Here is a 14,996-nt window from a genome sequence, read left to right as displayed (position 1 = left end):
CGGTTATCTGTCCTCGCGTTGGCTCGAAGCGGCCTCGGGATGAGGAACCTTTGAGTGTTCGTCTTTCATCCGCCGGAGGGAATCGCGTACGGGACCGAGCTCTCACAAGATGGCGGGTGTGCTTTAGGAAGCAGGTGGAGTGGAATCGATTGAAACTTGGGTGACTGGTCGGTAAAGGAGTTGTCACCAGGATCGGTGAGTGGCCGGTAATCTCACCCTGCTTTCGCTAATATCGATTTGTTGACGTATCGCGGAATGTCCTGCATCCGCGATCCCTCTCCGTCCGCTCACGATCGAACACCCCCCCGTCCCCAGCATCGCTCACCCCCCCGTCCCCAGCATCGCTCATCCCCTCGTCCCCAGCATCGTTCACCCCCCTCGTCCCCAGCATCGCTCACCCCCTCGTCCCCAGCATCGTTCACCCCCCTCGTCCCCAGCATCGCTCACCCCCTCGTCCCCAGCATCGCTCACCCCCCGTCCCCAGCATCGCTCACCCCCCCGTCCCCAGCATCGCTCACCCCTCCGTCCCCAGCATCGCTCACCCCCCCGTCCCCAGCATCGTTCACCCCCTCGTCCCCAGCATCGCTCACCCCCCCGTCCCCAGCATCGCTCACCCCCCCGTCCCCAGCATCGCTCACCCCCCCCCCCGTCCCCAGCATCGCTCACCACCCCGCCGTTCCCAGCATCGCTCATTACCCCCCTCGTCCCCAGCATCGCGCACCCCCCCCGTCCCCAGTATCGCGCACCCCCCCCGTCCCCAGCATCGCTCACCACCCCCCCCCAGCATCGCTCACCACCCCCCCCATCCCCAGCATCGTTCACCCCCTCTCTTTCCCAGCCCCTGGCATCACTCAGCCCTTCCCTCCCTCCCCCCCCGTTATCAATCAGCCCTTTCCTCCCCCCCATTATCACTCAGCCCTTCCCTCCCCCATTATCACTCAGCCCTATCTCTCTTCAACATTGCTCTGCTCCTCTCTTCCCCTAGCATTGCTCAGCCCTCTCCCCCCCAGCATCAGTTACTCTCTCTTCCCCAGCATCATCTCCCTAGTCACAAGCATAACTTACACCCTCTCCCCCCAGCGTCGCTTAGCCCCTCTCTCCCTGTCACCCCAGTAGCACTCAGCCCCTCTGCCACCCCACCCCCCCACGTCACTCAGCCCCTGTTCCTCCCGACTTCAGTCACTCCCACTCCCTCTCCCACAGCATCATCTCCTCACTCACAAACATAACTCTCCCATCTCCGCTTCCCCAACATCATCTACCTCCAGCATCACTCATCTAGTTCTTCCCCTCCACTTCACTCACTCCCTCTCCTCCCCTCCACTTCACTCACTCCCTCTCCTCCCCATCAGTATTATCTTTCACCCACAGCAGCATCTGAACCCATTCCTCCACCTCAGCAGCGTCATCTTCCCCCAGCCAACGTTATCTTTTGGCCCCTGTCATCATCTTCCTCCCCTACTCCTCCTCATCCCCAGCATTTCACCTCCTCTCCTCTCCTCCACTGGCACCACACCCATCCACCCCATTTCTTTTTTCACTGTAGGCCTTCTTTCTTTCTGTCTCTGCCATCTTTCCCATCCTCTCTTATCCTCTCTTAGTCCTATCTTCCTTTCCTGTCTCTCTATTCCCCTACCCTAAATTGGCATCTCACCACAACGTCTTTCCTCCGCTTGTTTATTGAGATACAGCGCAGAGTAGGTGCCTCTGGATCCTCGAGCTGTGCCACCTAGCAATCCCGATTTAGCCCGAGCCTAATCACGGGACAATTTACAACGACCAATTAACCTATCAACCAGTAGGTCTTTGGACTGTGGGGGAACACCGGAGCACCTGGAGGTGCCCACATGGTCACGGGTAGAACGTACAAACTCCTTACGGACTGCGGCAGGAATGGAACCTGGTCACTGTTGCTGTAAGGTGTTGTGCTAACCACTACGCTACTGTGCTTTACCAGTTCCTCACTCACTCTCTCTGAGCATCACTCCCTCCCTGCCTTTATCAGAGTGTTTATACATGAATACTTTTGGATCAAATTAGTCTTCAAATTGTGTAGTTAAAAAGGGGAAATTTGGGTAGAATAGGCACAATTGTATTGTGTGGATGAATGTATTTTAAGACATACTGGTTTACTGTGTTCAGTTATACGTTTTGTGATTATGCAGAGCAAGATGTCGATGTCACATCTGTATGGGAAAGACGGTATTGATGATGATGATGTGGAGGTGGAGCGGTTTGAAATTTCAGACTGGGACTTGGAAAATGAATTCAATCCGGATCGTGTTCGCCACCGACAGACAAAGGAGGATGCAATCTACGGCATGTGGGCTGAGAATGACTCTGATGATGAAAGGCCAAGCTTTGGAGGGAAACGGTAATGTTTTGTGATCTTGCTTGTCAGCATCTGGCTCGCTTTTCTTCTCCTACTTTCTTGCTCCTCTAGATACCAGATGTTTCTGGAAGTTGTCTTATGAATCCAGTGGGGACAAGAAGCAGGGACTTGGAGCAGGGTTAAAGCATTAGTCTCCTTATTCATATTTCAGGTCATATCATGGCTAATCTTTTCCCTTGGCTTTACATTCCTGCACTAGCTCGTATTCTTTGATTTTTGGGGAGGGGATTGCAAAGTTTCTTCTCTCTGTATGAAGAAAGTCATGAATGTCCCCTTTGAAACGACGCAGCCAGTGGAAGCTTCAACTCTGCATTTACCCTGTTTTTCTAAACTCAGGAATATAGATTCAGTTTGCTTCTCATATTATGACTAACGCGCTACTCCACAAAGCCAAGACTAATCCTTGGGACTGTATTTTGGCAGGATTCTTGCATCTGTCATCCTAAGATTAAACTATATTAAATTTAACCATTTGGAAATCAAAGCTTTGATCTTACTGAGTTTATATCTCAGCTGCTCACTGCCTGATTAAATGAGATATTTGGAGAGTTCGGAGCTCCCTGCTTTATCAAGAAACTTAGTTGTACACTCCAGAAGATGTATTTTTTAGTTTTATACTTGTTTGGTGAGTTTCTAACCACTTGGATACTGCTAGTTATTTTCTATGCTGTTTATTTAAAAGATTATGCAGGTGATTTGTTTCAGATATCTGTGCCATGTTGTAACTGGCTGATAACTGTGGACAACAAAGGTTTTGCTTCCTGAATACTTATGGATGGTATTTTTTGATTTTGAACTGCTGGTCATGAAAACCATCATGAAATTTCCCTATCATTTTTTTTAAAAATCCCCTATATTTGTTATTTCAATTCGTACTTCAAGTCACAATAACTGATGCCAAGATTAAGGAAGGCATTTTTGTTGGTCCGCAAATCAAACAGGTCATCAATGACAGACAATTCAAAGAACTTCTAGTGCAGGGCATGTGCTACCGGGCCGTGAGGAAACAATATGAGTCAGCTGCACCTTTCCTCATTCCCTGTCACGCACTGTTGAACTTGAACATAGGGTTGCCAACTGTCCCGTATTTGCCGGGACATCCTGTATATTGGGCTAAATTGGTTTGTCCTGTATTTCTCCCGCTAAGGTTGAGCGTTCCTATGAAACCTTTTGCGCCAAAATGGCGTGAAGCGAAGAAGTAATTCCCATTAATTTATATGGGAAAAATTTTTGAGCGTTCCCAGACCCAAAAAATAACCTAACAAATCATACCAAATAACACATAAAACTGAAAATAAATAACACTAGCATACAGTAAAAGCAGGAATGATATGATAAATACACAGCCTATATAAAGTACAAAATAATGTATGTACAGTATAGTCGGGAAGATGAAGGCAAAACGGATTTGCGGGGGAAAAAATCGGCACGTATGCGCATGCGCACATCACATGCGCACACAGGTGCCCGCGCAAGGCTTCATGGTCATGGTAGTTTTTCCTGGGGTAAAGTGTCCTGGAATTTGACTGCTACTTTTGTCCCTTATTTGGGAGTGAGAAAGTTGGCAACCCTAACTGTAAAAGACATGTTGAGGTGAGTTTAACCCTACTTGAACACCCACCTCTTTCCCCCCCCCGCCCCGCCCCCCCACGGTTGGCCGGTCTGCAAGAATATTGTCAATATTAAACTGGTCCCGGTGCAAAAAAAGGTTGGGGACCCCTGTTCTAGTGGGACCAGGAAAAAAATCGCATGGAAGACATTCAAGGCTGTTGTTGAAAATTTTCTTGGCACCTACAGAGCACCAAACTACGTGATTGTCAACATGCTTCAAGCATACAAAACCGTGAAGTGCCACATGCCACTAAAGATTCATTTGCTGCATTCCCATTTAGACTTCTTCCCTGCAAATCTTGGCACTGAAAGTGATGAGCATGATGAAAGGTTTCACTTGGACACTTAAGTGAGAATTCTCAGACACTGAGTATAAGTGAACTCATCAACAAAATAGTTTTACCTCAGTTGAACTATTGCAAAGTGTTAGCACCGTCATGCAATTAAACACATTACATTCAATAAAAGATAATTTTTTGTTTCTCCAAATTCCTATGTGATACATGTGGGCTGGAATTATATCTGTATTAAGCTTCAAGCAGTCTATCATAAACCAAAAAAAAATTCTGAGGATGCAACACGAAAAAAATGTGTTGTCCATCATATAAATATAATTGCAAAGAAAACACGACAGTGCCTCTATCTACTTCTTCACGAATCTGCGGAGATTTGGCATTCCATCAAGAACCTCGGCAAACTTCTATAGATGTGTGGTGGAAAGTGTGCTGGTTGGCTGCATTACGTACTGGTATGGGAACACCAATGCCTTTGAGTGGAAAATCCTACAAAGGGTAGTGGATTCAGCTCAGTACATCACGGGTAAAGCCCTCCCAGTCATTGAGCACATCTATATGAAATGTTGCTGTAGAAAAGCAGCATCCATCATCAAAGATCTTCACCACCCAGGCCATGCTCTTTTCTCGCTGCTGCCTTTGGGTAGAAGGTACAAGAGCCTCAGTACTCGCACCATCAGGTTCAAGAACAGTTATTACCCCACAACCATCAGGCTCTTGAACAAAAGGGGTTAACTACTCTCATTTAAGGACTCTTTCGTCTTATTATTTCATGCTTGTTATTTATTGCTATTTATTTATCATCTGCATTTGCACAGCTTGTTTACAGTTCCTTTTTTTTGGCGCGTGCCTGCCTGCGAGTCTGTGTGTGTGCGCGTCTGCGTCTGCGTGCGTCCGTGATGATGTCTTTTTCATGGCTTTTACAAGGCGCGGAGCGAGAGAGAGACTGTGTGACACGCCACCCCTCACACAGACATTTTATCGCAGTATTTTCCCTTTATTTTGCGAGGTCGAGTTGCGATCTCAACACTCAACCCGGCACGGATGGAAAGCGTACTTAAGAGCGGACCCAACTGGTTTCGAACCAGGGAACCTCCGCTCCCGGGTCCAGCGCCGATGTCATTGCGTCACCAGCCGGCCCTTGTTTACAGTTCCTGATGTTTACAGTTTATAGATCCTGTTTACAGTTACTGTTCTATAGATTTGCTAAGTATGCCCGCAGAGAAAGAATCTCAGGGTTGAATACACTGACGTGTATGTATTCTGATAATACATTATCAGATGAGAGGCATTGATTGTGTGGATAGCCAGAGGCTTTTTCCCAGGGCTGAAATGGCTAACAAAAGGGAGCATAGTTTTAAGGTGGTTGGAAATAGGTACAAGGGGGATATCAGAGGAAAAGTTTTCACACAGAAAGTAGTGGGTGTTTGGAATGCACTGTCAGCGACAGTGGTAAAGGCTGATACACTATGGTCTTTTATAAGACTTGTGGGTTAGAAAGATAGAGGGCTATGCGGTAGAGAAATTCTATGCAGTTTCGAGAGTAGGTTACTGGGGTTGGCCGAGGGGCTTGATATATGCTGTAGATTTCTATGTTCTATTTTACTTCGACCTTCGAATTGATAGCTACTGGTTAATATTTGTTAATTAAAATCTTGACTCACTTTTTCCTTAGACAAAGATCAAAACTTGCCATAGGAGAATCTTGCAAGGACACATTTGTGCCAAAACATATTGACATCAGTTTTTATTGGGATTTGTAATTGTGCCAGTGTTTGTCACCTGCAGCTTTAATCGTGCATACTATTTGGGAAACCATCTAATTCAATAAACCCCTTAGATAGAGAACAAATAATTTTACTGGGCAGATTTGTTCAACAGTTCTACAAATTGAATACAATTACATCTTGATATTTCTTTATTGGGAGACAGGCAGAACTTGCATAGAACCTTTGTTTGAAACTCTGTGTGTTTGATATTCTTTTTTTTTCCCTTGTGCTTACATCTCCTGAAAGCTAATATCTGTTGAGTTTGATAACTGCAGTTAGCTTTTAATAGCTTTGATTTGACATTTGTGCTCTTGTTGTAGATCCAAAGATTACACGGCTCCAGTGAACTTCATCAGTGCTGGACTCCGTCGAACAGCAGCTGAAGAAAATGAAGAGAAGGACTCTGATGAATCTGATGAAGAGAAAGTTAAGAGAGAAGAATTTCCAAAAGAGTTTGCACCAAAGAAACTGAAAACTGTAAGTATCTGGCTGTGAGCCTGATGTCAAGATGTCCGTGTTAAGATCTGCGATCCACACTAAGGAACTACCACTCTGTAAAGAACTTGTACTTATGTAGCACCTTTCATGGCCTCAGGATGCGCCAGAGCATTTCCTACACCCAGTTAAGTAGATTTTGAGTAAAAAAAATAAGTAGCTGGAAGAACTCAGTAGATCAGACAGCATTTATGGAAGGAAATGGGAAGTTGACGTTTCCAGTTGAGACCCTTTATCTGGAAGATGAGTCCATATTCATCCGGTTAAAGGATACTTCAGGTGCTTTAGTTTCCTTCCAAAAAGATGTGCCATCTGGGATGTGAACTGGTCACTTTAAGTTGTCCCTAGTGTGGTGGTGAGTGGTAGAATCTATGGAAAGTTGATGGAAAAGTGGGAGAAATAAAAAAGGATGAATATAGCCTGAGCGTAAAGGGTGGCTGAAGGTCAATATATGTTCTTTCTGGTACAAAAGGTCTGTTCTGGATTGTCTCTTGCCATGACCTCTTTCGCTACCGTTTTTCCTTGAACGATGTATAGGTGTTGAGCCTTCACACTGCCCACTTGCAATCCACATCTCCAATTTAAGCAACATTTGCTCGTGCTAAGTTCATTATGTAAGATCCACCTGTTGGAGTCGAGCTTGTTTGAGCACTTGCACAGATGTCAGTATCTTCTGTGAATTTACAGATCATGACCTAAGCACCCTCATTCAGATAATTAATAATAGCAGTGAAAGGTCAATGATTCCATTGAAGATTCCTTTTGTTTACTTCTTTCTCACCAGTTCTGAATCCAACATGATATTCGCATTACTACCAGAGGTTTTAATTTGTAGACATGTCTTTGTGTTATGACTTACAAAAAGGTTTTTGAAAATGTCTATCAGCCGTGTTTTGCCTTCATATATTGAATAATCATTTTCTATCTTAGGGTGGTTTTTTCAAATCTCATTCAAAAGGATTCACTGGAGGACATCGAACTAATCAGGAAATTGGCACCTGGGAAAAACACACTAGAGGGATTGGACAGAAACTGCTGCAGAAGATGGGTTATGTGCCTGGAAAAGGTCTTGGAAAGAATGCTCAAGGTATGGATGTTAGAGTGTTTAGTAATGTTGTTAATAATGTAACCTCTTTAACCCCACCTGACTCCCATTGTCTAGGGTGAATAGCCGTCGGCCCCCGCCAAACAGTGTAAACGCTTGGTGTGAGACCCCCCCCCAAATATTAGCAGCGACACCAATATCAAACAATAGACAAAGTGCGAGTGACGAAATATACTTTATAGCAATTCGTAATGATGGATTAGTAGAAATAACTAAAAGAAAAGGCGCCAAGTAAGTAAATTTATCAGTCTTGTGCACATAATATTTTAATACGTTGGAGCTCACGCCTCCGATTCCATCCACAACGTCCTTCCAAGACTTTGGCCACCATCCGAACCGCCGAGGTCCAGTATCTGCCGCCCTGGAACCGCGATCTGTTCCTGCTCATCCGTCCTCTGCTTGCCTCCCAAAAAAGCCCGCAATCCTCAGCTCCCAACACACATACAAGATAGCATAACATGACTTCCATTGGCTAACAAATGAATACAATTTCGTTATCACTAATTATAACCCAAACATGCTGCACAGAGAACTCCTTACCTAGCAGTTAACAATACAAGAAACCGTTTTAGCTTAACACTTCAGAGAAGCCATCTTGTAATAGGCAATTAACGGGTAACAGTCCATCTAATATTACTGAGAACCCTACATTCTCCCCCCACTGAATTAAGTCATGCCGTCATGACGTTCCCTTCCTGCCCAATCCACGTGCAGAAAGCAGTGACAAAACAGTAGAGATCACACCCTGTTCTCCGGGTGCTACATAGGCCAACCTCTCCGGGGGGTTCCAACTTCTTTGAGACCTACGTACCCCCGCTTCTAACTTTTCCGCCTCAGACACTACAGGGGCAATCTCTCCTCCGAGCGGTCACCCAAGCCCCTCTGCACCTTGGAGCCCTCTATCTCTGGCTCAGGCCCTTTATCCTCTCCTTCAGTGCCCTGCGGTACCATGGACTGCCCCTCACTAGCCCCTCTTACCCCATCTAACCCAGTGGGGGAAAGACCAGGAGTCTCTTCCTCCATCACGGGAGCATCAGCGAACGGCAGAAGGTACCAACCGTCCCAGTCATCATCCTCCGAGTCAGTATCCCTCACAGGGGCTGGGCCTGGGCCCATCTCTCCCGGGGTAGGTACGTCCTCCACCCTGCGGGGATGCAGAGTCCTGGGACTGGGTGCAGCTACCTCGTCAAGCTCCTGCTCTACCTGTACGTCTTGCCCCAGGGACAACAGGTGATTCCGATGGAGAATCTTGACAGGCCCCTTTCCATCCTCGGGCCGCACCCGGAAAACCGGCAGGTTTGGCATCTGACTCTCCACCACATAGGGCGTGGCTGCCCAGCGATCAACCAATTTGTGTTTTCCCGGTAATCCCAGATTCCTGATGAGGACTCGGTCTCCCGACAGGAGTTGGGTGAACTTCACTTTCTGATCATACCGCCTCTTATTTCCCCGATTCTACCGGGCGGCTGCCTCCCCAACCAACTTGTAAGCTCTTTTCAGCTCTTTCCTCATATCAGATACATACTTCAAGTAAGGCTTCGGCAACACCTCACCTGCATCAGTCCCGAAACAAAGGTCAGTGGGCAACCTTGCCTTGCGCCCAAACATAAGATAATAGGGCAAGTAACTAGTAGCTTCATTGCGTGTACAGTTGTAACAGTGAACCAGATGCCCATTATGTCGACCCCAACGATTCTTTTTGCTGATCTCCAGAGTTCCCAGTATGTCTAGTAGTGTCCGATTAAACCTTTCCGGCCCTGTGGATGATAGGGCGTGGTCCTCGATTTCTCAACCCCCTGCATGCCCAGTAACTCATAGATGAGCGAGCTTACTCTCAAAGTCTCGTGTCTGGTCACTATGTATCTGCCGAGGAAGGCCATAATGCACAAAATACTTCTCCCATAGCACTTTCGCCACTGTAGTTGCCCTCTGATCCTTGGTAGGGAAAGCTTGAGCATACCTGGTGTAGTGGTCCGTGATGACCAAGGCATTCGCCGTGTTGCTGGCATCGGGTTCTATGGCCAGGAAATCTATACACACCAGGTCCAAAGGCCCCGCACTCTGCAAGTGGAATAAAGGGGCAGCCTGCCTGGGCAGTGTCTTCCGTCGTATGCAACGAATGCAGGACTTGCAGTACTCTTCAACCTCCGTCCTTATTCGGGGCCAGTAAAACTGATCCTTGAGCAATCCCTAGGTCTTTTCCACCCCCAAATGTCCAGAGTCACCATGGAGGGACTTCAACACAACCTTCTGATACTTCTCCAGCAGGATCAGCTGCCAACACTGAGGTCGATCGGGCAGTGACGTTACCTGGTGTAACATTTGGTTCTTGAACCTCAACCGACGCTATTCTCTCAGTAACAGGGACACTGAACTGTGCTTAGCCTTCTCTGCTCGTGTCACATCCCCCTCTTCCACGGCGTGCCAGACAGGGCCAATGTCCGGGTCATCTCGCTGAGCAGCGGCCACTTCCCCAGGGTTTAACCCTGGCAGCTGTGTGGTCTTCAGAGCAGTCAGATCACAGTAAACTAGGGGCAGAGCGTCATCTGACGCCCCCAGTGAGTCCACTGCTCGATCTGGCCTCTCCTTCTCCTCAGCCTGCACGGTGATAGCAAACTGACACATTGCCTTCACCCCAGATGCAGGAACACTCTCCCACTCCTCATCCTTCTCCAGCTCCTCATGCCCCCGTCGGGACAGGGCATCCGCGTCGACATTCCGGCTCCTGGGCCGGTACTTCAGGTTGAAATCATATACAGGCCACCGATGGCCTGTGGCATCCAGTTTCGCCAAGGTCAGGATGTAGGTGAGTGGGTTGTTGTCTGTTCTTACCTCAAACTTGGCCCCGTAGAGATAGTCACTCAGCTTATCCGCCACTGCCCATTTCAATGCCAGGAACTCCAACTTGTGAGTGGGATAGTTTCTCTCAGATGGTAACAAATTCTGGCTGACAAATGCTATAGGCCTCAGCCCAGTGCCCTGATCCTGATATAAAACGGCCCCTAACCCCTCATGGCTGGCGTCAGTGTGTAGCACATGGGGCAATCGGGGGTCCGCAAAAGTCAGTACCGGCGCCTGAGTCAGCATCTCCTTTAGTGACTGGAAAGCCACTTCACATTGGTCATCCCATCTCTGTCCGAAGGGCTCTGACGGTTCTAATATTCTCCAACCTCCCGTCCTTTCCTCCCTTTCTGCCTCTGTCCCAGGGGAGGGTAGCCACGCAGAAGCTGGTTCAAGGGATGACTCACCTTGGCATAGCCCTTCACGAATCTCCGATAGTATACACAGAACCCCAGGAACGAGCACAGAGCGCTCATGGTCTGGGGCCTCGGCCAGGTGGTCACCGCCTCGATCTTAGGCGAGTCTGTAGCTACTCCATTCCACGAGAGGATGTGTCCAACATAGCTAACAGACGTCTGGTAGAACTGGCACTTGTCCAGGGAACGTTTTAACCCTTCCTGCTTCAGCCAGTTGAGCACCTTCATTAGTCTCGCTTCGTGTTCTTCCAAGGTGGATCCAAATACTATGAGGTCATCCAAATATATTAGCACTTCGAGCAGGTTCATATTCCCCACTGCCTTCTCCATGACCCTCTGGATGGTGGCAGGAGCCCCCGATATGTCCTGGGGCATCCTTTCATACTGGTAAAATCCCAAAGGGCATATGAAGGCCGCCTTCTCCTTATCGGCCTCACTCATTGGGATCTGGTAATACCTACTCCTCAAATCCAACACGCTAAACCACTTCGCCCCACTCAGACAGGCCAGCGCATCTTCAACCCGGGGGACCATGCGCTTGTTTAGTGTCCTATAGTCCACATACATACAAACCTTCCCATTCTTCCGGGCCACTACGATAGGAGACGCATAAGGGCTTCGGGACTCCATGATGATCCCAGCCTCCTTCAACTTACACAAATGCTGCTGCACATCTTCCACACCTGCAGGGGCCAGTTTCCATGATCGTTCTCTAAACGGACTATCCTCTGTCACCCGTATGGTGTGGTGAGTGCTCCTGGAACATTCCACATCAAACTCGTCAAGGGAAAAAATATCTGTCATCGTCAACATCTCCTCCACGAGCCTCCGCTTCCAACCCTCCGGCACAGGTGATGCCCCAAAGTTAAAAGCTTCACCGGTCAACTTCGGCCTTTTTCCCGACAGCTCTCCCCTGACTAGCCTCATGGGGGGCGCTATGCATCACCGTCACTGGGAACAAATGCGCCAGAGGCATCCCTCACTTAAAGGTGACCTCCCTTGCCGTAGTGTTCCTGACAATCATCACTAGCCTGTGTGCCTGTACCACCGAGGGCTTCTGCAACTCGGGTCTCACCAGCACCCCAGCAGGGAATCTTGACTCCCCCTCGAGATCTTTCGGGGTGTCCACTAAAAGAGCTTCACCCTCAGGCACTCCCGGGAATCTAGGGATCCCCATCACTCTCACTACTTCACCGGGCCGTACCACCTTGGGTTTTGACTGGGCACACCACACAGTGCCTCGTTCTCACGCCACGTCCAGCCCAGGGCAACCCCATGCTTCCTCAAAAGCATCTCGGAACACTGAGTGCACTGACAGGGTCTCCAAAAAGTCTTCACCCGCCTTCTCCTTACAGGCTCCCAGGAGTCTCCACACAATAGGGGTGTTGGTCCCCACCACAATTGACACACCCCCAGTCTCACCGGGGTCTGGGCAAACCAGTACCAGAGCCTCATGAGCCTCAGACACCCCCACCTCAGCTTCCAGGAACTCCAGTTTCACAGACAAATAGCCATTGTGTGGGTAATCACCATCACTGATATCCCAAATTTCCAGTGCACTGAAAATGCGCCAGATGCTGATTGTAGAACGACCGGTAGAGTAACGTGACCTGTGACCCCGTGTCGAGTATGGCTTTTGCATCTACCCCCTCTATCCGTATCAACACACTGGATCGGGGTCCCACCAATCCTTGACGTCAGCACCAGTCTGTACCAGCACAAAGGCTGAGTTCCCCGTTTTACCAATCTTTCTGCTTGCAATTTCAACCTTACTGATAGCTCTGACCGTACTCAAACATCGAACTAACACATTGTCTGAGGTATGCATATCCACCCCACTTAATATGCAGGCATGATTAACCGGTACTTCCTCGATCTCACACCAAAGTTCAATCTTATCTGAGTCCATCTCTTCTAATTTAAACTGGCGACTTACACCGTATCCTACGGAATCCAGATCCCAGACGAGCTCCCACAATGTAATGTCTTTAACCCCACCTGACTCCCATTGTCTAGGGTGAATAACCGTCAACCCCCGCCAAACAGTGTAAACGCTTGGTGCAGATACGGTGTGAGACCCCCCCCCCAAATATCAGCAGCGACACCAATATCAAACAATAGACAAAGTGCGAGTAACGAAATATTCTTTATAGCAATTCGTGATGATGGGTTAGTAGAAATAACTAAAAGAAAAGGTGCCAAATAAGTAAATTTATCAGTCTTGTGCACATAATATTTTAATACGTTGGAGCTCACGCCTCCGATTCCATCCACAATGCCCTTCCGAGACTTTGGCCACCATCCGAACTCCTGAGATCCGGTATCTGCCGCTCTGGAACCGTGGTCCGTTCCTGCACGTCCATCCTCTCCGCTCGCCTCCCGAGAAAGCCCGCAATCCTCAGCTCAGCACACACATACGAGATAGGATAACATGACTTCCATTGGCTCACAAATGAATACAATTTCCATTATCACTAACTATAACCCAAACATGCTGCCACAGAGAACCCCTTACTCAGCAGTTAACAGTACGAGAAACCATTTTAGTTTAACACTTCAGAGAAACCATTTTGTAATAGGCAATTAACAGGTAACAGTCCATCTAATATTACTGAGCACCGTACAATAACATTGAGTTCACCAGTAACTCCTTCCTTAGACTTCGGGTCCCTGTGTGCAAAAGTGCTGTTTTTCTAATGAAATCCAGTACGTAGTGAATTGTTGTACAGTGGAACATTTAGCTCCGATAGATAATCTAATTAGACATTAATCACCATTACTCCACTTAGGTTAAATGTTTGTGATTTTGGCACGAACTGAACTTTAACACAGCAAAGTTTTCGGTATATCAGGCAGCACCTATGGAAATGAATAACATGCTGACGCTTTGGGCTGAGATCCTTCTTCCTGAAGAAGGGTCTCGGCCCGAAACATTGACTGATTATTCATTTCCATAGATGCTGCCTGGCCTGCTGAGTTCCACCAGCATTTTGTGTGTGTGTAGCTTTGGATTTCCGGTATTTGCAGACTTCCTGATGTTTAAAGTTTACAGTATGCCACCCATGTATAAAACCACTAGTGCTAGCCAGTTCCTGCTTTTGAAACAAATCATTTGTAGTTATCAATAAAACTGGCAGATGAAGTTCAAATGTTTCTATCCACCTACATCTGCATACATACATCGATTGTTTTTACGGAATTGTGATTAATACAAGTGAATGCTGTTCTCTGAGGCTCGATGACAAGATGTGATGAACAACAGTTTAAACATTCAGGGTAAAAATCCCTTACCTGATGAATATAGGAAGGATCTATTAAAAAAAATAAGTAAACAGTGAAATGAAATGATGGATCAACCTTGTAGAACTGTTTCTCTGTTCTCATGACTCAGATGAATGGACTTTAAAGCTGATTCCTTGTTAGGGAAAAATGAGTAATTCTGAATACAAATTGCAAGCCTCCTATAAGCAGATTCTGTGTTATTACTCTCATATAAACTAGAAAATAGCTCAGAAACATCCAGTCAATGGCAAACCCATTTCTTGCCTTTTTCTAGTCCACACTATGGGAAACAAAATGTTCATAGAAATGGTGCTTACAGATAGTTTCCTGTCTTCCAGGTTAACACTGCAGACCAAAATCATATGCTTCAACAAGGAATAAAACAGAATTCTATTTACAGTTTTCTCCATGACCTGGTTCTTGTGATCATCTACCTGGCTTCAGTATCCACACTATCTATCACTTGTTAACAATGTCTGCCAGGAGTAATTAGCAGTAACTTCCTAGTGCAACATACACAAACTGCTGGAGGAACTCAGCAGGTCAGGCAGCATCTATGGAAATGAATAGATAGGTGGTTGATGTTTCGGGCAGAGACACTTCTTCAGGACTTACCAGTGTTCCTTTATGAATGTGTTACATACCCAATATCATCTTCAGTGTGTTTTCTCCCTTGACGTAGTAATTGTATGCAGGTAGTTCTGCTATCATATGATAGTTGTGTTCCTAAGAAACCTCATGCTTTGACAAATCATGTTAGAAAAACAATTGTGTCAATGGGAAAAGAGTCAG

At 47.1% G+C, this 14,996-nt stretch overlaps 1 protein-coding gene across 1 annotated transcript in view; it reads left to right on the top strand.

Annotated features, from left to right (window-relative positions):
* The first annotated feature begins 44 nt into the window (after window positions 1–44).
* Window positions 45–14,996, top strand: part of tfip11 (tuftelin interacting protein 11) — a 43,301-nt gene continuing 28,349 nt past the window's right edge. Inside the window, exons 1-4 of the mRNA XM_063034269.1 lie at window positions 45–195; window positions 2,166–2,374; window positions 6,386–6,542; window positions 7,491–7,647. Of these exons, the coding sequence (XP_062890339.1) occupies window positions 2,172–2,374; window positions 6,386–6,542; window positions 7,491–7,647 (517 nt within the window). The 5' untranslated portion in view covers window positions 45–195; window positions 2,166–2,171. The remainder of the gene's footprint in view (window positions 196–2,165; window positions 2,375–6,385; window positions 6,543–7,490; window positions 7,648–14,996) is intronic.

The sequence above is a fragment of the Mobula hypostoma genome, chromosome 27 (genome assembly GCF_963921235.1).
Source record: "Mobula hypostoma chromosome 27, sMobHyp1.1, whole genome shotgun sequence".
Classification (NCBI taxonomy): domain Eukaryota; kingdom Metazoa; phylum Chordata; class Chondrichthyes; order Myliobatiformes; family Myliobatidae; genus Mobula; species Mobula hypostoma.
Note: the sequence above shows the minus strand (reverse complement) of the source record. Positions and strands in the feature narration are given on the sequence as shown.